The 22,305-nt window shown below is 48.1% G+C and overlaps 1 protein-coding gene across 1 annotated transcript in view; it reads left to right on the forward strand.

Moving 5' to 3' along the window:
- Positions 1–22,305, forward strand: part of LOC149325902 (uncharacterized) — a 405,896-nt gene that overhangs the window by 104,987 nt on the left and 278,604 nt on the right. The window contains exon 5 of the mRNA XM_089562519.1: positions 9,994–10,161. Coding sequence (XP_089418645.1) covers positions 9,994–10,161 — 168 coding nt within the window. The remainder of the gene's footprint in view (positions 1–9,993; positions 10,162–22,305) is intronic.

A 22,305-nucleotide genomic window follows, 5' to 3' on the forward strand; every position in this document is an offset into this window, starting at 1 on the left:
AGAGATTCTCGTTTACGTAGATGGGCGTTGTTTCTGAAAGGCCGACGTCGGTAGCTGATAGACGCATTTTCCGCGCCTTTTCCAACACAGTATCCCGTTTAGACCGGTTGTGGAACTGTATAACAATGTGTGGGAAAGGAGCATCTCTGGCAGGAGCACGATGACAAATATCGATGTCGCTTTCTTCTATCGGCTCGCCTACAGCTTCACCAAGTTTTGCAAGGACTTCTCTTAGCTTTTCATCTGAAGAGTTGGGGACATTTTTCAGTTCAATGTTTTTGTTACGTGAATACTGCTCAAGGGCAGTTGTTCTCTTCTCATTTTTAACAGCCAGTGTTTTAAGCTCCTCTTGCTCAGCCACTAGAATTTCATTCTGAGCCTTAAGTTCATTATTTTCTACCTCGAGTCGTGTGCACTTCGTTACCATTTCCTCATACTGTTTATTGAGGAATTCAAGGCTCTGCTTCAGGTCGCGATGCTCTTTTCGAAGTTCTCTTTCGAGAGAGGTACGCAAGTCAGTAAATTGTTCCTGCAAGTCACTTTTAAGCAAGTCGCGAACTTCTTGCTTAAACTCTTTGAGAACCTTTAGTAGTTCTGCATTTGGCATGTCACAAACACTTCGGCGAACACTTCGGCAGCAGCAGCAGAGACACCGAAAAAAAAAGCACTACAAATGTAGTCAAGACTAACCTGAAAAATGGTAGATAGTAGCTTCAATTGCTTGTGCGCGTGTCCGCTGCTGCTGCCAAAGTGCCAGGAAAGACGCTCTTCGTAGCCACAGGAAAACAGCGAACCAGGTGTCGCTCACAGTACACAGATGACAGCCACGCCCGTAGCAGGTATCCTCGCGCGATGACACGCGCCGATGCGTCACTGGAAGTGCTGCGGAAAGTTGCAAAAGTGGTGTAGAGACGAAGGCTCGATGACCGGAAACAGGTAGGGCCTGCGCCAAGGCAGCCGCAGGTACAGTAGAAAAGGGCCGCAGGAAGAGCACTAAGTATAGGCAGAGGCCAATGTCCAGTACCTGAAAAATGGTAGGTAGTAGGTTCAATTGCTTGTGCGCGTGTCCGCTGCTGCTGCCAAAGTGCCAGGAAAGACGCTCTGCGTAGCCACAGGAAAACAGCGGACCAGGTGTCGCGGACTTGGTGATTGAGCGAGCATATATATGGGGAGGGTAAAGTGCGTGTTTGGAGCTGCCTCCAAAGTGTCTGATGATAATGGTCGAGGGAGGGATGGCGTGGAGGGTAGAGCCGACGCTCGGCTTTGCAGTCCTGCGTCATTTCACTGAATGAGTACATGCGCTCCCGCGAGAACCGCAGATCGGAGGCCGCCTGTGCCCGGTTGAGAGAACCTCGGGCTAAAGCGTTGGCGGTCTCGTTTCCGGGATTCCCGGAGTGGGCAGGTACCCATATCAGCTCCATGTGGCGGGGTGGGTGTGCGGCGAGGGAGTTCAGTATGCCAAATGGAGCGACTTGAACTCTCCCGCGAGCAAAATTTAGTATGGCAGTTTTAGAATCGGATAGAATATTTCGGACCTCCGTGCGTGTGATGGCCACGGCAATGGCGCCTTCTTCGGCCTCCTACGAAGTGGCAGTAGGGGTTATGTGAAGGGTGGCATCGTTTGGAGGGAGGGGTTCGTGATGCCTACAACAGCGTCCTCGCCCGTGCATGCGGCATCCACCCAAACGGCATACGGTTCCGTGCCATATTGTTTATGGAGTGCCCGTGCGCGAGCTCTGCGGCGTGGTTCGTGGTAGGTGATATGCATGTTATTGGGGAGACGTTTAATAAATAATTCGCGGTGAATGTGGCGGGGGACCTGGAGCTGTGTGGGATCCGTGGCTGGTATGCAGATACCGAGGGTTGTAGGATGTGTCTGCCGGTGCTGGTTTTCGCGAGACCTAAGTATTGTGCCTGTCGGTGGGCCTTCATAAGCTCCCCTATCGTATTGTGCAGGCCTAGTTGGAGAAGTTTTTGGTTGAGGTATTTAGGGGTATGTGTAGTGCTGTCTTAAATGCTGTTCGGATCATGGCATCTAGGGTGGAGATTTCCCTGGCCTGGAGTTTGAGGTAGGGGAGCGTGAAGAGAAAGCGGCTGAGGACGAAGGCATGCATGAGACGACATAGGTCAAGCTCCTTCATGCCCCGGTGGTGTGCAGAAACACGGCGGATTAGGTGGAATATCGACACCGTTGTCTGCTTGAGTTTCCGTATGGTGAGTGTGTTTTTCCCGTTGTTCTGTACATGGAGGCCCAGTACACGGATAGTGTTTACCTCCGGGATGTGCCGGTTTTACAGTGTCACCATGATGGGGGCTGTGGGGCAGTTTCGGATTGTGGGGCGGATCATAAGGAGCTCCGACTTCTCCGGAGAGCAGGAGAGCCCCATACTCCGCGCATGTGTTTGGGTGAGGTTAGCTGTCGATTGTAGAGTATTTTCTATGTCTCCATCACTGCCATGAGTGGTCCATAGCGTGATATCAGTGTATGACGAAGGTTAGGGATGGTTTTTATATTGCGGGCAAGGGGAATGAGAGTGACATTGAAGAGAAAAGGGGAGAGGACGGATCCCTGAGGGTGCCAACCCCAATAAGGGTGTATGGGGGAAATATGTGGGGACCTAAGGGAATTTCGGCCGTGCGGTTAGTAAGGAATGCTTGCATATAGGTGTACATACATTCACCTATGTTCAAGGGGGAGAGGGCTGCCATGAACGGTTGATGGTCTAGGCCAGGGGTTCTCAAACTGGGTTCCGCGGAACAAAGGGGTTCCGCGGGCTGTCTTCTTGTGTTCCGCGAGAACCCTCACCGTCGCTGACCCGGCAGCTGATATGAGACTGACTCTGAGTGCTACTGAGCCACGTTTTGACTTGCTCTTAAAAGGGAAGCAGTACCACCCATCACTTTAGTATTTGTATTAATCTGTGCAATAAACATTTAACTTTTGCAACTCTCTCTTTGCAAAAATGCACTCGACAACATTGCTGGTAAGTGAAAGCGGGGGGAGAGGGGTTCCCTGGAACTTATTGAAGGCTTTTGGAGTTCCTCCAAGCAAAAAAGTTTGAGAACCCCTGGTCTAGGCGATCAAAGACCTTGGAAAGATCCAAGGCTAGGACAGCTTTTGTGTGACCCGGAATGAGGGGATCGAAAATGTCCTGTGTGAGTTGGAGCATGGCATCCTGTGTCGACAAATGTGGACGGAAGCCCACCATGCTGTGTGGGTAGAGGTTTTGCTCCGCCATGTGGTGGGTGAGTCGGGCGAGTGCAACGTGCTCGAAAAGCTGGCCCAGGCATGAGGTTAGAGAAATTGGACGGAGATTGGCAGGTGTAAGAGGTTTGTAGGGCTTTTGTATGAATAAGATTTTGGCTGACGACAGGATTGGGGGAGTGTGCCTTCCTGCTAGCATTTGTTAAGTACCCCGTGAGCTGGGCGATCGATTGATTGTCCAAATTGCGGAGCATAGTATTCGAAATCCGGTCACCTCCTGGGGTGGAGTTATAGCGGAGAGTCAGGAGGGCCGCTGTGACTTCTGCTTCCGTAATTTCTGCGTCGAGGTTGGCATTCGGAGCGCCTGTATAGGGGGGGGGGGGGGCAAGGGGTTTGAGGTACCGGGAGTTGTATGTGTGTTTCTAAGTATATCGATGTGTGCGTTGGGAGAAAGGTCGGTCTTGTTTATAAGGCGTGTGACGTGGTGTTGTGTGGCTGGTTTGTATTGCGTGGGGTCCATTAAGTGACAAAGGAGTTGCCAGGCACGTTTGGAGGACAGATTGCCAACCGAACTATCCGACAGGTGCAGATGACGCTGGAGTTTATTTAATGCTTTAATTCACTGTGCTTCACCTTCTAAGGGCCGATCTGCATTCGATAACACTGTTAATAGATCATACTTGCCGGAAAGTCTTTTGACATGTCGCCGTTGTTATTCATAAAATCTGCAAGACCTGCGCACAGATTCTCAGCGGGCTGTGAAAATTAAGCCAAAGCAGCTGGCGGCTGCGGCTAGGGCGTAGTTCCGCTTTACAGATGTTGCCACGAAACAACAGATGAGTTTTTTTTTAATTGCGCAGCTCTAAGCGAACCAGTGAGTCTTATTTCAATGTCAGACCAGAAGGGATGACCGCGTCATGCAGGCTCGTAACTTCTTCCCTAATTAAAAAAAAAACAAGGCGGTCGAAATTATCCGGAATCCTCCAATAAGTCGTCCCTCATAGCTTCAGTCGCTTTGTGACGTTAAACCCCATAATCCTTTTCCATAGCATCTTTAGGCGCGGCTTGAAGCTCGTAGCGAAAGGGGCGACATTATCTGGGTAAAGAAGGAAGGCCTGCAATATCAGCTGTAGGGCTACCAACGGCGTGCGCTTAATTTCTTGGAACGTTTTTGACGCGGAGAAAAGCCAAAATGGCATGCCGCTTGACCTCTATACGCAGTTCGGCGTAATAAAGGCGTGTACTTGGAGTCCCCGTGGTCAAATTTTGTCCTTCGGTGCCAGCCGTTAACTTCCACTGGCGAGAGGTATTTATCGTTCTAACGCCGGCGCAGGTGGTTATGATGCGCGCGTGGAGCATATATTGTCTTCAGGAAACAGGACAAAGGACTCACCCATTAGCCTGCAAATAACCTCCTGACCTGTTTTAGCCCCGCCCACCTTACCGTCGAAACATTAAGGCCAATTATTTCTCACCACAGCAGCCGGTCCAGCCCACTGCTAGATGAGTGCTGGATTTCTTTATAGGGCAAAATTTCTTCACCTTGATCGACAAAGAACCAGTTTGGAATTCGGCGGACGAGGAGAGTTTGGGTTGTTGACTGGCAACAGTGACGCTCGGCAGTCAAGACTTGTGGGACCTAATATGGCGAAAAATACCTTCTGCAGCTTTCAGGCACGTTTTTCCGCGGTAGTGCTCTGTGCTAGAGCAGCGCTGGCTTATATCGATCTTATACACTTTATTTGCGGCTGGTGGCGCTGTTGATGCAATATCAGTACGACAGCGTTGTTTGTGAAGGCGCTTGAAGTGCCTATATATGGGAATCAATCTGCCTCTTTTTAGATGTTGCCATTCATACGTCACAGAACATTGATTTGTCGGTTAAAATTATAGGTGGTGCCTTAGGAGCAAACTGCTGAACCGCTTTTGAAAAGTTCTGCTTTACCTTAGCCTACGAGGGTTGTAAAGCGTAACCAGAGAAGGGGGCGGGGCGCTTACTTTATCACCGAGTATACGTGGAACAGCACGACATTCGTGTTATAGGAGTGGCGGTTGGGGAGTGTGCCCGGTCTTTGACAGGAGGTCAGTTACTGCTCTGTGCGCAGTGAGGCGAACTGCGAACCTGCTCGGGAAGGTGGTATCTTCATTTACTCTTTGGAGGCATCGTCCAGTAGTCGTGGTGGGATAGCCCATGTCTTCTTCTTAATAGAGTCCCATGTGGTCGTCACTCTGCTGTGGTAAAGCGGCAAAGTGCAGGCGGTGACTCTACAGTCCACCCCGGGGAGACCAATATAGTAACTGCGGCGAGGGACGGCCATTTACAAGCAAGGGTTATGTGTATTCGCCCCGCACGTCGCACGTCAGCCTCGGTATCAGGTCAGGGCTTGTCTGAGCGTCTCCTTGCTGGTATTGAGTGGTGCCGTCGTAGCTTTCATCTTAGTACACGTTGTTAACAAGAACAGAAAACTGGGCAAGTTGGAACGGATTCATCTTAATACAGCGCGATACACAGGACAAGAGAAAGAAACAAGAGACGACACGAGCGCAATCTAACAACTGAGTTTTATTTCTAGAAGGGTTAGTTATATACGCACCAAACACAACGATAAAACACAGACACATCGCGATAGCCCTCACAAACCCGTACGCGCATGTAGCGGACTGCAAAAACCGCCTCATCCCAACAAAGCCATTCAGCATCTTAGCACATGACAAGACCCTGCAATCATCCTGTCGCCACACATTCCCCCAGAGCTCGAATCTCTTTATCTACCAGATTAATGGAAGGCGAGGCGACACATGTTCCAGTCTCCTGGCTTATCAAAAACGCCTCAACTAACTCCCCGCAGGTCCTATCTGGGTGACAGAACAAGATGTTAGTCCTGTCCAAATGGGGGAAGCAGTCTTTACATTTTCGGCAGTGCGAAGCCAGGTTCGAGGACACTGCCCCTTTTACTGATCTGCGGTGCTCAAACAGCCGCTCATTAATACAGCGGCCTGTCTGGCCGATGTACGTCTTGCCGCAGGAGAGCGGTATCGAATAAACGACTCCAGTGTTACATACGACCAGAGGTTTCTTGTGGGAAACTGTGCATTCATTCCTTGCTTGGTCGTCCCGGCACTCGATCTTCCTCCTTACCGCACTACACACTCTGCTCAGCTTATCCTTCGCTGTGAAAACCACTTTCACCCCAAATCTCGAGCCTACCTTCTTCAAACGGTGAGACATGCCATGAACGTACGGAATCGCCACGGTTCTTGTAAGCATGCCGTCTTTTTCTTTTGCTGGACAAACGCCCCTAGTCAATATCCTCTCGGATATTTGAGCCAGAGCCATATCCGGATAACCAGCGTCCCTCAGTCTCTGAACCTGCCCCTGGAAGCTAGTCTCAACCCTATGGGAGCACGATTTTCGCAAAGAAGCCGTGAGACATGCCGTTTCCCACGGCGTTCCCGAAGGCGATAGGCAGAGGTGCGTCAGTGAGTGCGCAGAAATCGTCGGCAACTACAAGGGCAAGAAGGCGTCAAGACCTATGAAGGGACTGATCAACTACTTGGCAGCTGAACGCCTGAGGCCTCTCCTTTCTGACAAAGAAGGGTTCTTCGTTCTTGCGCCAGAAGATGTGTTCACCAGGAAGGCAGAGGAAGCGGTAAAAAAGAATTTCATGCAAGTGGCTTTGAGGCCTGCTGCCATCAAGAAGCAGGCTATGAGTATGCTACAAGGGATGAACCTGGATGCTCTGCATGCTGCTGTCAACAAAAGAAAAGGTACGGTGCTGGACATGTTTTTCACGGTCAAGACCCACAAACCCGATGTCCCTTTTCGGGCAGTAGTATCGGAGCGTGACACCTGGCAGCATGCTGTTTCAGGCTTTTTGCAGAGTCATTTAAGCTCCCTCAAGCTGTCCGACCCTTTTGTGGTGAACAACTCTACTGAGGTAGTCGATTTCCTATCTCGGAGGGAGGACCAGAGGACCCTACCCCATGCTCAGTTGTTGGAGAACGTCAAGGACTGCATTGTCAAGGATAACGACGAAAGGAACTTCATTGCCAATTGTGGCAGTTCATTCGAAAGTTTCCTTGAACTTCTGTCCTTTTACTTGCGTTCGACCTTCGTTGGATGGGGTGAGAAAGTTTTCGTCCAACGGTCTGGTGTGTGCATTGGGTCTCGGGTCGCCCCGGTGTTGAGTGACATTTTCCTCAGCAGGATGGACATGAGACTGGATGAAGATCTTGAGGACGTTGCTGTGAAAGTGTTTCGTTATGTTGATGACTTTTTAGTGTTTCTGAAGCAAGGGTCCCCCAGGAGTGTAACCGATGTCATTAAGATTTTCAAAGAGCGGAGCTAGTGTCTGTGTTTTACGTTTGAATTACCAGACTCGGGTTCGATTCAGTTCCTTGACCTGATAGTCAATTTCCGTGACAAAGGAACGTGTTGAGAATATAACCCAAGAACAGCTAAGCCGCTCCTCAGTTTCAATTCAGAGCACTCTAGGTTGGTCAAGGCGGGAATAGCGACGGCATGTCTCACGGCTTCTTTGCGAAAATCGTGCTCCCATAGGGTTCAGACTAGCTTCCAGGGGCAGGTTCAGAGACTGAGGGACGCTGGTTATCCGGATATGGCTCTGGTTCAAATATCAGAGAGGATATTGACTAGGGGCGTTTGTCCAGCAAAATAAAAAGACGGCATGCTTACAAGAACCGTGGCGATTCCGTACGTTCATGGCATGTCTCACCGTTTGAAGAAGGTAGGCTCGAGATTTGGGGTGAAAGTGGTTTTTACAGCGAAGGATAAGCTGAGCAGAGTGTGCAGTGCGGTAAGGAGGAAGATCGAGTGCCGGGACGACCAAGCAAGGAATGAATGCACAGTTTCCCACAAGAAACCACTGGTCGTATGTAACACTGGAGTCGTTTATTCGATACCGCTCTCCTGCGGCAAGACCTACATCGGCCAGACAGGCCGCTGTATTAATGAGCGGCTGTTTGAGCACCGCAGATCAGTAAAAGGGGCAGTGTCCTCGAACCTGGCTTTGCACTGCCGAAAATGTAAAGACTGCTTCCCCCATTTGGACAGGACTAACATCTTGTTCTGTCACCCAGATAGGACCTGCAAGGAGTTAGTTGAGGCGTTTTTGATAAGCCAGGAGACTGGAACATGTGTCGCCTCACCTTCCATTAATCTGGTAAATAAAGAGATTCGAGCTCTGGGGGAATGTGTGGCGACAGGATGATTGCAGGGTCTTGTCATGTGCTAAGATGCTGAATGGCTTTGTTGGGATGAGGCGGTTTTTGCAGTCCGCTACATGCGCGTACGTGTTTGTGAGGGCTAACGCGATGTGTCTGTGTTTTATCGTTGTGTTTGGTGCGTATATAACTAACCCTTCTAGAAATAAAACTCAGTTGTTAGATTGCGCTCGTGTAGTCTCTTGTTTATTTCTCTTGTCCTGTGTATCGCGCTGTATTAAGATGTACACGTTGTTGAAGCCTATTCGGCTTTTAACCACTTTGCGACCTCGCAAGAAGACCTCTTGCAAAAAAGTTTCGCAAAAGGGGGTTGGGGAATCGTTCTCGGACGGCTGCTGTTCAAGGAGGTAGACCGCGAGGATGACTATGCGTGACATGCGCTGCTTTACGCAAGCCGGTGACGTACTTCCGCGTCAGCGGCTGGCGTGTGGTCTTGTTGCGTCGATAGAGACGGCGCGTGTGCGGCAATGTCAACGAACTTGGCCAGCGTTGCCGCAGTGGAAACGCAACGGGCAGTGGTCATTAGTAGCGCGCTTGTAGTATTTCCTAGGGATTGAACGAGTTTGGTTTGTATCCCCTGAAAGTAAGGCCTCTGGCTCCAAGCCAGGCCACCCGAGAGTACGCAGCAGATGTTCTGCGCGCAAAACGTTTATGTGCAGGCACCTAGACATCGATGGCAATAGCCGACGCAGTTAAGAAAGATGACTGAATGGGCTTTTGGTGTGTATAGGTCGTTTTTGGAAGCGCTGCAGTAAAGGACTACAGAGGGCTTGTCCTTGTCAGTCTCCCTCTGAGTCCGTGTCTTCGGGGCTTCGGGAAACTGGAGAAGACTGGTCGGTTCGTTCACTGCCGTGAAAGATACCTTGAATCTGGAAGTCGAGATCGAGTCCTTAAAGCGCGTGATTGTGGGGCTGCACACGCGGTGGTTTAAATTTTTCCGAATCCAACGTCTTGCTCCGGCCGGCGAAGCTGCTATCACGGTATCGTCCTACTCTCAATCGTGTGTGTCTCCTACCTTCCCGAGTGTATGCCGTCTCATTACTTGCATTACATGAGAAACTGAAAAGAGGGGATCCTTTGAGCTGTCCATGCTGAGCGTTAGCCTCCAGTGTCACGTGGAGCGTCCCTTTCCTGTCTCATCTGCTACGTGCTGCTGTGGCCTCGTGGTGAACGGTTGCTTAATCCACGCTGCAGCGGATTACGTAAATGAGCGAATGTATTGGCTTTGGGGAAGGGCCGTTCTTTTTGTGCACCCTTTTTGCCGTGCTTTGTTGGGCAGAAACAAAACGTGCCTTAATTCCGTCGGGTCATTCCAGAGTTTAAATGAGGCAATTTGTTAAAGTGTTCCAGCTACTGCTCGCAATGCTTGCCAGGTGTGCCTTTGAAAGTAGGGCTGGAGAACAATGTAAGGAAGGTGCGCAGATATCAGGCCTGGTCGGCATAGCCTCCTTAATTGTAGCCAACCGCTGGCGGTAATCGTGCTCAGCATATTTTTGTTCAAGTGGTATTGATTGTTGTGAATATGCGGTTCTTTGCGTTTTTAGCGCTGCGAATGCTTGGCTGGATCAACTGGAGTGAGACGCGTTGCGCCGACTTCTCCCGTTGGGCATGCGGAGGACGCGCCATCGAAGCATCCAGCCTTTTCATCTACGAGACGGCTGAAACGGCCGCCGAAGACTATGCTGCAGAATACGCACTGGAACTCATAGAGAGTAAGTACCATTTTGCGAGATCTTCTAGTTGAACACACCTTGCGAAGGGTGTGCTGAGGAATCAAAGGTAAATTTACGCTATCTTGAATGCGGAACATTCACGACTTCTTCAGGAGAAGCCCGAATGCTTTCCTTACAGAAAATATTGCGTTTACTGCGGACGTCTCTACTTCTAAACCTCTCGCTGTCTGTCGTTGTCCGCGAGTCGAAAGCAGGGGGCGCACAAATGAATTGCTCATATGAACAATTTGATTCCATATTTTCCTCTTTTTCTCACTACATACCTAATTTCAAGTCATGATATGTTGTTTTCATCCAGAATAGAGCAACAACAGGCCACCTGGAACAACGACCCACAAAATTTTCATGCACAGGAAAAAATTGTAATAGCCGGTTTCAGCTAAGCTAGATAAGCGCAATTTGCGACATCCAAAATGATGCAGTCTGAGCGTTCAGTCTGCAAGTGAGCGTAGCGCTCCCAGGTCATCGTCTTCTTTCACAAGATTGACCGAGCGCGGCTGTACACCACAATCACCTCCCAGTGAAGAGGTATTGTGCCGACTGATTGAACTTAGCATACCAGGCGGATCATAATACCAATTGAGGCGGTCGAAGCGTACTGTTTAATAAGCAGGAACATTTTGATAATGTAGTTCACAGATGTTTGCCAGATGGCGCGGTACAGACCTTGGTGCTTTGAAGACAGTTTCGCTGTGTGGCCGGGACGAGTAGAAGCAACCTAAAGCCACACGAGTCAATCTGCGGTATAGAACGGATCGGGGCTGGTTCCTACTCCGTTGTGAAAGATGATCAGCGCACGGGGTCGGCTGTTGAAGATGAAGTGCATGGCATTTCTGGCACAACGTCCTCAATGCCCGCAGCCCACATCTCTCATCAACCCACGTACATATAACAGAAGCCAACAGCCACAGAAACCAAGGGGCACAGGGGATTTTTTTTTTATTTATTTTGTGGTGTTGATCAATTTAGAATATTGCTGAATATGTTGCCGCTTAAAGAAAACTGATTAGAAAAGCAGAAGAAAAAACAACCACATGCCGCCGGTGGGATCCGAACCTACGACCTCCGAATTACGCGTCCGGTGCTCTACCTCTGAGCTACGGCGATGGCTGTCAAATCTTCTGCTTTCGGGGGTATTTATGTTTTACAAGTAACCTAACCTTGAGAGTGTTCATCAGCGCCACCCACGTTTTCTTTAAGCGGCAACATATTCAGCAATATTCTAAATTGATCAACACCACAAAATAAATAAAAAAAAAAATCCCCTGTGCCCCTTGGTTTTTGTGGCTGTTGGCTTCTGTCATATTTATAACGAGCCCCTCATCCCCTTCCCTTGTTTGCTTAATTGCTTAGCGAGGGCCTCGGTTCTGGCAGACTTGATGTCATAGGAGGCATAAGAGGGTTATCACGCAGCTTCCACCCTCTCCGTTCGATGACGTTCTACGTCACACTCTGCGGTAACTCAGGACGTTCTACGTCCGCCGCTTATGAACGTGGGTGGCGCTGATGAACACTCTCAAGGTTAGGTTACTTGTAAAACATAAATACCCCCGAAAGCAGAAGATTTGACAGCCGTCGCCGTAGCTCAGAGGTAGAGCACCGGACGCGTAATTCGGAGGTCGTGGGTTCGGATCCCACCGGCGGCATGTGGTTGTTTTTTCTTCTGCTTTTCTAATCAGTTTTCTTTAAGCGGCAACATATTCAGCAATATTCTAAATTGATCAACACCACAAAATAAATAAAAAAAAATCCCCTGTGCCCCTTGGTTTCTGTGGCTTTGGCTTCTGTCATATTTATAACGAGCCCCTCATCCCCTTCCCTTGTTTGCTTAATCACGTACATATTAGTGTAACGCAGGCGTCCACTGATCCAGGGAACCAGCTATGCGCAATTACTTTTCTAAAAATGGTCGGAATGTAAAACGTTCTCCATGCCACCGCCAATGACCACAATGAATGCCGACGGCCTATGGCTTCAGCGCCACGTTTCTGGCGCAACGTTGTGAATGCCAACGCATGCAGCGCACATCTGTCACTATACCGCCACGTAGCTTAAAGCACGATCGAGGTGTCCACTGTTCGAAGAGGGCAGTTATGCGCCTTCCCTCTACTTTCCAAGCTCCCGCTCTATTAGTTTTACAGCTTAAAGCGCGACTAAGGCGTCCACTGATGGCTGCGAGGCGCAACGGCGACGGCGACGCCGCAAAACACGGACGCCAAAAAGCTGCGCTGTAAAATTATGAGACGGTTACCACTGCGTAAGGCTAGATTCAAGACTGCTGTTCAGCCACTTTTGTTGCACAATATATTGAGTTAAGACATGTGAGAGTGTCATGCACATACATATTTATAGAGCACTCTTTAGTTTGTCACATACTCGTTCTTCGTCTAGCGTTCCCCTCTAGTCCACCGTTCCAGGCGCAGGGCACCACCGCCGCTGAGCCTCCTGAGTGGTGCGCTTCGCAACGGCCCCCGCAGGTGGAACGTGTTGCATTTTCCGCTGTCGCCATGCTCAACTTCCTCTTTCAGCGGTTAACCACTCTTTGGATGGTTCCCGTGTAGACACCCACCGGCTGCTCCTTCTTCGCTCTGGCCACACCCTCGTCCTCTGACGATCAACCTTCTCTTCCTCACTGCATAGTAATCTCCCTCTGGGTGGTTCCCGTGGGAAGCCCTTTCCGTTTGCGCATTCTCATGCTCTCGCCATACCCTCCTCCCTTCCGAGTAACAGTACCCTCCGGGCGGTTCCTGTGGCAGCCAGCCCCCTGTTGCGTCATTCCTTCGTTCTCGTCATACTGGCCTCCTTGCACGATAACCACATTCGAGTTGCGCAATCTTACGCTGTTGCTGCACCTTCCGCAGTAAGCAAACTCTGGTTGGCTCCCGAGACGACCGCCGTCTTGTGGCATATTCCGCCGCTCTCGTCATACCCTGCATCTTCCATGGTGACTCTCCCCTTCCTTCTGCGGAAACCACCTTCTGGGTTATTCCCGTGGCACCCCCTGCGCTCCTGAAATCCCTCCTTCTTCCACAGAAATCACTCTGAGGGTTGATCTCCAGGTGAACGCTCACCAGTTACGCATTCTCACGCGCTATGCATACCCAACTCCTTCCATGGTACTCACTCTCCTGATGTAATATTCCGAAGCGCCGGTATGACACGGACGAGCGCTACTTCCAACTTGTTTGTGTGAAAACCGCAAGCCCTTTATGCATAACGAACACAAAAATGACAGCAGCAGCATGCACTCATTGCGAGATAGCAGTGCTGTATTCAAACGGCAGCAGGAATACATGTGCGAGACTACTGTGCGGTACTAAGAAAGACAACATCTTTTTGCTAATGAAATTGGCGATGAACTGATGCAGAAGCATTCTAGTGATGCTGTTTTTTGTGCTTCTATGATTCCTTCAGTTCGTGCATCAGGACTCCTTCCGATAATTTGGGACTGATTAGAAGCACAGAAAATAGCACCACTGGGAAGCCTCTGCATCAGATCATCATCAATTTCGTTAAAAACTTGCTCTCCATATTAGTGCCCAACCACATGCAGTCACGCACATGCATTCCTGGTGCTGTTTCAGTGTCGCACTGCCGTCTCCAATATTTATCCACACTGCTGCTTTCTTTTTAGTGCTCGAGAATAAGCATCAAGCGCTTGCAATTTTGGCACAATAAACAAGTGGGAAGTAGTGCTCGCCCGTATCAGTCTCTTTCTGTGTACGGGTCGTTTCTGCCCTTTAGAATGTGACATGCCTGCACCAACTAGCCCTATCCGCCGTACTTATCTCTCTTGATGGTGCAAGTCGCAACCACGCGGAGGAAAGTGCGAGCCACTTCTATCCCGGTTCATCCGCGGCGCTTTTTATTTGAAGACGCACTCGCTCTCTATCCAGTCTGAATTTTCGACCCGCGCGGCCGTTCCAACCACCGCCTGTTGCTATTGCTTGCCGGCATTGCTGCGCCTTCACCTTCAAATTGGGGAAGATGTGCAGCTATACTCACACGGTTACGACGAGCAACGTTACTGCGTAAGATTTTGTGGGCGCCGTGCACCAAAAATTTAAAGGTTGTCACTGCTGCTCACACAGCAGTCAATATTTCGTCTGCCTAAGTGCTGGTGCATCGTGGGAAGAAATTATGCAGCTGCGTATTTACGCAATGATGCGTGCCGCATGCGTTCGCACAGGCAGAACTTACTATTGAATGGTATTGGTTTTAATGGGAAAATATTAATTGACTTGTGCGTGGCGTACACGTAATGTGTCCACATGAAGTTTCCACACTCCCTTCGGCTCCGGTAACTCCGTTACTCGGTAGTAACTCAGACAGGCTCCGGCAAGTTTGGTGGAGCGCCAAGCAAGCTGCAGCAATTGGAACCGGACTGTAGCACCTTTCGCTGGAAAAGCACACACGAAGTATGGGCTGAGGGTAAAGCAGACGAATCAATAGCATCTATCTGAAGCGGCGCAGGGTGATGAGAGATTAGCAATGCAGGGACATTGTCAAATGATTCTACACGGCTCGGGAATTCGCCATGAAGAAGCATCGACAGGCGAAAAACTGCAAATACCGAAAACACAGAAAAGGAGGCGGAAAGGGTCAGACATGCACTAGAGCTTCGACTCAGTGTCCTAGCCTTTGTGTGCATGGTCGCGCTGTGTGTCCACTGTATTGCGGTCAACACACCCTATGTGGCCCACCGTGGGAGGTGGTAGTTCAGTGAAATATTGGTCGAGGGTGGTTGCTCGGGAAGAGCAGTCTGGGTCTAATAAGTCCTACCGGTGGCTGCACCAGCCATCGCAGGGCAGAGCAGCAGCACATCGCTTAACCGCGGCACCTCTGCGCAGGAATGGCATGAGGACTACCAGCGATATATAATAATAATAATAATTTCTTTATTTGTGTCGTAGGGTACACAGTCGACACTGGAGGCCGGCAGTAAAAGCTGTCACAAACGACAGCTTGACAGAGCCGCAGGCCCCCATGCACTTGGCAGCGGTGCAGTGGCAATGCTGATATGCAAAAAAAGATACTATACACAATACAGCTCACAGTACACCCTGACAAATAATTCCATTTTCTAGATAGAACACAACATAAATTTGTATGATATACGGCGTAAATTAATAGATAGAACATAGAACTGAACATACAACCTGATGAATAGAACATAAAATTACCGTGCCTTAAGGCATGAAACAATGACAGATCAATTCTATGAACTAATAACAAAATGCACAGGCGGTTATAGTCTAGTAAGGCAAGAAAAGACAGTCAATATTACAGTTCACTCGTCATGAGGATATAGCATGGATACAATACAATAAAAAACCAGTCGGTAAACATGGTAAACAGTTTAATTGCGGATTGTCAGTGACAGTTAGGCATGATCATTTGGACATGTAGTATTTTATGATTTCTTTAAATGGATACGAGGGGGTACCCAAAAGAAACAGGACTTAATTTTGTTTGAACTTATTTGTTCACATTTTAAGCAAAGACCTTCAATCTCCTTCAAAGTATTCCCCACTTGCAATGATACGCTTGTCGAATCTTTCATTTCATTTTTCAAAACATTGTTTAAATTCATCTTTTGTGATGCTTGACAGCGCCTCCATCGTTTTTTTTCTTCACCTCAGCAACATCAGCGAAACGCTTTCCATTCACCTATTTTTTCATTCCAGGAAACAAAGAAAGTAGCACGGGGCAAGGTCGGGAGAGTATGAGGGTTGAGGAATAGGGATCATGCCATTTTTGGTCCAAAATTGTCGTAAAGACAGGGCTATGTGAGCAGGGGCATTGCCATGATGGAAAAACCAGTCGCTTGACCGCCACAAATCTGGCCGCTTCCACCGCACACTGTTGCCCAATCTTTTCAAAACATCCAAGCAGAAAGCCTGGCTAACTGTCTGACCCTGCGGAACAAATTCTCAATGGACGACTCCTCTCACGTCGAAAAAACAAATCAGTATTGTTTTGAGGTTTGGTTTCACCTGACGAGCTTTCTTGAGGCGAGGTGAAATTGAAGTTTTCCATTGGCATGATTGTTGCTTTGATTCAGAATTCAATTCAGGAACACTTGAGTTGTCCCCATAGCATCGTCCTTGTACGTATTTCTTAATATTTCAAGAGTTTCCATTCAACTTTTTCCGAGCAAAAATCAGAATTTCACCAGCGCACGCTGTTCACGAAAATCAGCCATTGCAAAAACGACATTCACACAAAACAGTCGTCACTCTAAAACTCTGCCTAAACTAGTCTGACCTCCTTCAACGACGGCACTCGGCTTACTGACTCTGGAATGTTCGTTCTATGCGCTCCTAGTGGCAAAACGCGGTACCACAGAAGCTTTGCCGACCAAAAAATTTAGTCCGGTTTCTTTTGGGTACCCCCTCGTATATTTGTAATTGTAATTTTATATTTGTATTTGCATTTGTAATTGTATATTTGTAATATGAAGGTAAAATGAAGAAATACCAAACCGCATTTATTGGCATTAAACCCATAACGCTTTAGCGTCATGCCCTTACGGCAGAGATTAAGTTCGATTTAACCGTTCTGCCGAAGCCTACTTGATCTTGAAAGTACAACCTAGAACATAAAACTGAATTGCTAGGAAGCTCATTCCCAATGGTCTGCCATTTTTTTTTCGACCATAGCTGGTCGTCTCCTTATCCCATATTAGACAAATTTGTAAACTTAGCCCAATAGGGAACAAGTGAGGTCTGCAGCTTAATCCAAGGTCGGCTGTATGGTGGGGAAACCTGGATGCTCCATTAGCCCTATTTTTTACCTATACAGCGAGCTTAGGTTGGCCAACACTGATGCTGACGGTTTAGCATGGATCATCGCAAGGTCAGCAACCAACAGGCCTTGTAGTTCGCTTTCAGTAAACCAATTCAAGTTGTATACAGAAGGATGGGACCGGTTGACCCTTCCAAAGGCGATATGGGACTAGCGCCGGATCAACAAAGGCAAAGCAGATTTTCACTCGCCCATATGCTCCTCGGAGGAAAGTGATCAATGTGTAAAAAGTTCTCAGGACAAAAATTTCAAGGGACACTTAAGCTCCACCCTATGAGTTTGATGTGATTGCGTTGATGGGTGCCTTCAGGAGCCGCCGGTTTTCATTGTGCATCACCTCACACACTCGGGTACCAATCTTTCATAATATTATTCTCACGGACTACAAGACGAACTGGGCAGTGACGCTGGAAGGAGCACTTGAGCAAGGCCTGCAGCCATTAAAACATGTAATCACCATCCATCATGTAGTTTTGTCTTGATCGGCTTGATGTCGCTTGACAATATAAGGCTTAGCTTGCGCGTAGGGCAGGTTGTCATCACGTCGCAACGTTACATGACCTATGTAATGGCCGCGTCACCTGCTTTTTCGCACACTGCGCCGATCCCCAGAACGGGGACGGATTTTCGGCTGAAAGGGAGCATTGGCCCTAACGCGTTAACTGAACCTTCAGTATATCGAGAGGGCACCGTGTTATGACCTCACAGATACCGCTTTAAACGGTACAAAAGAAGAAACGATATGCAGGTGTCTCCACCTCCGGTTTATTTCGAATGTTAAAGGCGCGCGTAGAGCCCGTTTAGCCACAGATCCCTCAGATTACGGCACGCCACCATTCAATTTCGCAATTCGTTCTTTTTGGTTTGGTTTGGTTTATGGGGTTTAACGTCCCAAAGCGACTAAGGCTATGAGAGACGCCGTAGTGGAGGGCTTCGGAAATTTCGACCACCAGGGGTTCTTTAACGTGCACTGACATCGCACAGTACACGGGCCTCTAGAATTTCTCCTCCAAAGTAATTCTAGCCGCCGCGGCCGGGATCGAACCCGCGTCTTTCAGGTCAGCAGCCGAGCACCATAACCGCTGAGCCACCGCGGCGGCAATTCGTTCTTTTTGGTAAAGACGTCCGAAGTTTGACTCCAATGGCAAGAATTTTAAATCTACTCTTTGCGGGTATAAAGCCGTATGAAGGCTATTGGGCAAGCGTCAATAGCCGAAGAGAGCAGGACAATAATATTTTACTATCAACAGTAATTGGCCAGAGTAGTCCACAATGGCGAAGGAACTGCCACAGTTCAAGCTTGCTACGTGGAACCGGCGGGTGGCCTGTATCGGGCTTCAGGTAGTACTCAGCAGATGAAGGAAGCATACGCCTCCTAATGGGGCCTACGCCTTACCAATGTAGATAGTTTAAATTTATATGATAGTTTTTGATCGTATACCCTCAGTGGCAAAGGACACTGCGGAAGTGGCTTACAATGGTATAAAGTCTAGGGCCGCATTCTATACTTATTTTTTCCCATTTCTGATCTATTTCGCCCTCTCACATGGGAATCTGTTGTTCACTGATGCAGCTGCAGCTTTCAAGCCTGCGTAGGAAGCGACCTCACCATAGGTTCATTGGGAATTGCCTCTCACCATAACATGGCCAACGACTACGTCCTGTCGCCATTGAGTCAGACTTCGGTCGCTTCCCACAGATTCTTGAAAATCACAGATTGTTCCCGAACAAATGTGAACAATGCTAGAAGAGTAAAAGAATCGACACTGAAATTGGATCACAAGTCCTTACATGGTATGATGACAGTCGCCAAATCCACGAAGTGGTTTGCTTTGCAATAGGCTCACTTTGTCGCGATGCCATATTAAGGTAGGCGTGTGTGGGGCGAACATCGTGGGGGGTCGAGAGAGAGACTGCAGCCAATGGCGGAGCTTCCTTTAGCTTTTGCAAAATGGGGTGAGTCATCTCGATTTTGCGCGGGAAGCCTCTGGAACAGCAGACGGTTTGTTGCTTTCGTTTTCATGTCATTATCTGGCACTGGCGACGCTCACAGGCTGGTGTTACATTTGCAAGCCTTGCTACGCTAGCTGAGCTGTTAGTTGAGCTCACACAGCAGAAGGGCAGCAAGTAGTGCCAGTTGGTGAACACGCATTGGAAAAAAAAACTGCCTTTGCTAATACAGCCGACGTACTAATGACCGATTTTCAGCTGAACGGGAGCCTTGGCCCTAACGCATTATTCAACTTTCCGTATACTAGAGGGTACCGTGTTATTATCCCAAAGAGACCACTTTAAATGGTGCGCTGAAGCATGTCGCTTCAGCGTAAACATCGTGCTTGCTCCGTTTGCCTCATGCACGTGCGCGCTGTTAAGGGATGGTTATCGGCGGCCGAACGTAGGTGAGCACTTCTTGCGCATTCATGATGATACTATTTCATTTCAGCATTCCAGGCTATCGAAAGAATTATTATGCCGGCTGTCCGGCGAACTACACTCAAACTTGGGCCGCGCTGACGTTTCATCCGGGTGCTGCGCGTTGGTAACCTGAGTCATCCGGGCAGATGTAGGCAGGAGAACCACAAACACTGCTCGGTCTTATTTTGCAGACTGCTGACTTTTGCATGTAATACGTACAAAGTTAGCGAAGGTGGTACTGAGGCGGTGTCTCTTATCCTATGACTGTAGCCACGCGCGTACAGATTCTGCGACCATCACACCCTGCATATGAGCTGCTTTGCCTCGCCAACGCTTCGTCGTCTCGCGCGCTGTAGGTTTACTTCAAGAAATTTCACTGCTGCACTACAATGACACCGGCAGGGCGCATACAGTTCCACTTTGCGGTGGCATCTTGCCAAAGGTTCGCCTTCTTCTTAGTGGATTGAGCCCAACCGAAGTCTTCAACAGTGACAGTGCTGCCTTTCGCTGAGCCATTGTTCCTTTCTTTGCCAAGTTCACCATGACACATTTTAATAACCTAAATTGTGATTGGAGTTTTCTACGATACTCCATTTGATTCTAACCTCGTGAATGAAATGCTTGATGGAATTGATCTTGTTATATCCCGTTACCCCTCACCGCTTTGGTTTCTACTTGGTGACATTCATATTCTAAATTTTACACGGAACACTGTCTCCATTACAAATAATTCCTGCCCTGTATTAGCTAGATTTGCTTGAATTATTCCCTGTGTTTTCTCACACAAACATTCTACCAGAAGCTGCTAGAACTACAAATACTGTTTCAATTACACCTGTCATAGCTCTTTCGAAGCAACCTCCTGTTCTACCCAACATTACTCACTTGCCATGCCTGAGCGACCGTACCCTCATGACCTTTGGAACTAGCCTTTCTCGGTCAAAAAATACGAACACGCAAAAATTTATAATTAAAGCAAGGCCAACTTTGACACAATAAACAGTGAGCTCTGTGTATTTCTGGGCAACTTCTTGCAAGGCTTTAATGATCGAAGCGTTCAATTGAATTGGGGCTTGTTCGTGGCGAAAATTAAGGATTTCACATATAACGCACTAACCGTGATGCGTGCCTCTGGCAGCAGCGCTCCCTGACACAACACTAGTATCAAGCGGTTGCGAAACACGGAAAATGCGTATGTAGAAACCTGCGAAACATTCCTCTAACGCTATAAGCAGCGTCATGAGAATACATGAGTGCGCAAGAACAGGCGAAGGGTGCATTTTTGCTAGTTATGTTTCCATGCTATGCAGTTACCTGAGATAGGTTCGGCACAGCATTAACCCCGACTTATAGCGAAAGCAGATCTCTTGAAGATACCGGACCTATAATTTCGCCTGAACTGCAGGCTTCCCTTTTAAATGATGGCACAGTGTCATTTGGTTCAGCATCCATGTTTTATGTAACAATTGCCCTTGGTGGTGTTTGAAACTGATCAACTCACTAAAAATATCCTCTGCTCTAGGCTGTGACCTATTGAAACACCAAGTTTCTAAAAAATACAGGTGCGCATTGCTGCATCATACTTACGCAAATTGTTCAGCAGTCACTTGATCAGGGTTCGCTACCTGCCGCATGCACGATAGTGAAGGTGATTCTACTGCACATATCAGGCGACAATCAATCTCCAATAAAATGCCGGCGAATATCTCTAAAGCAATCCTTGGAAACTCCTTCAACTGATCCTGCTTGCTCAGCTAGTTTACCCCCAAAACAAACTATTTCTTCTCGCGATTTCAACAGAACTTTCGCAAATCATATTCATTTCAAAGCGAACTTGCATCCTTTACTAATAGGTTTCATATCATTCTTGACCATGATTTAGTTGCTGACTACGTGTTCATAGATTCCGCGAAAGCCTTTGATAAAGTATGTTGTAGCTTACTATACAAATTGAAAGAACTTAATGTGCACCCAAGGATTCTAACCTGCTTCAAGTTTTCCTTACAAATCGTCAACAGTTCAACAATAACTGATGGGCACGTTGGTCAGATATGATTTTTTGTGAAACAGCGCAACGGCACAAGGCCAGAGGACAGGAAAGGACGTTGTTATTGTTAGTTGTTGTTGCATGTTGTTGCATGTTGTTAGTCAGCGCTGTGTATTGTCCTTTCTTGTCCTCTGGCCTTGTGCCGTTGCGCTCTTTCACAAGAAAAGACGTCAAAACTTCGTTTCAGTAAAGACCTCACCTCTGATGCGAGTGTGCCTCAATCCGGTGTTCGGCCAGGCTCTATGCTCGGTCAGCTTTTTTTCTTATTTGCAGTAGCGACCCACCCTCCTGCATTTCATCTGACATTCACCTATTTGCTGATGACTCCGTAATGATCAGAGAACAAAATTCAAGGAGGCACTTGCATTATGGTGCCATCTACTGGGTCAGCCTCTCACATTGCGAGGGGGATTTTCAGTGGGTTCCGCATAAACTTCCCCACAGTCCACGGCTCACAGTTTATTAAGCTGTATGCGTCATGAAGAAAACTTATACAAAAAACCTATAAGCAGCCTTTTAGTGTTTCTTTAGCTGCACGCTACAAAAACTACGCTACTGTCCTAAATAACCTACTGAAACATGCGATAAAATCTTACTGTGAGCAAGAAATCCGTAATACTGCTCATAACACTAAAAATCAGCGGAAGCATTTGTGTGAATTCCTGAAATTACACAGAGGAAACAGCCCCCTAACAAACTAATTTAAATGGTACAGCCTGCACTGAGCCATAAGACATTGCGAATACCTTTAGTGACTTCCTTTCTGCGCTTCATAATAATCGCCCACTTAGTTCAGAAAAAAACAACGTGCTGTAAAGAATATTTTTACCCTTTTTCCTGTTTCCCCTTGTGAA

Source organism: Amblyomma mixtum, chromosome 10 (genome assembly GCF_055824585.1).
Source record: "Amblyomma mixtum isolate Tamu chromosome 10, ASM5582458v1, whole genome shotgun sequence".
Taxonomy (NCBI): Eukaryota; Metazoa; Arthropoda; class Arachnida; order Ixodida; family Ixodidae; genus Amblyomma; species Amblyomma mixtum.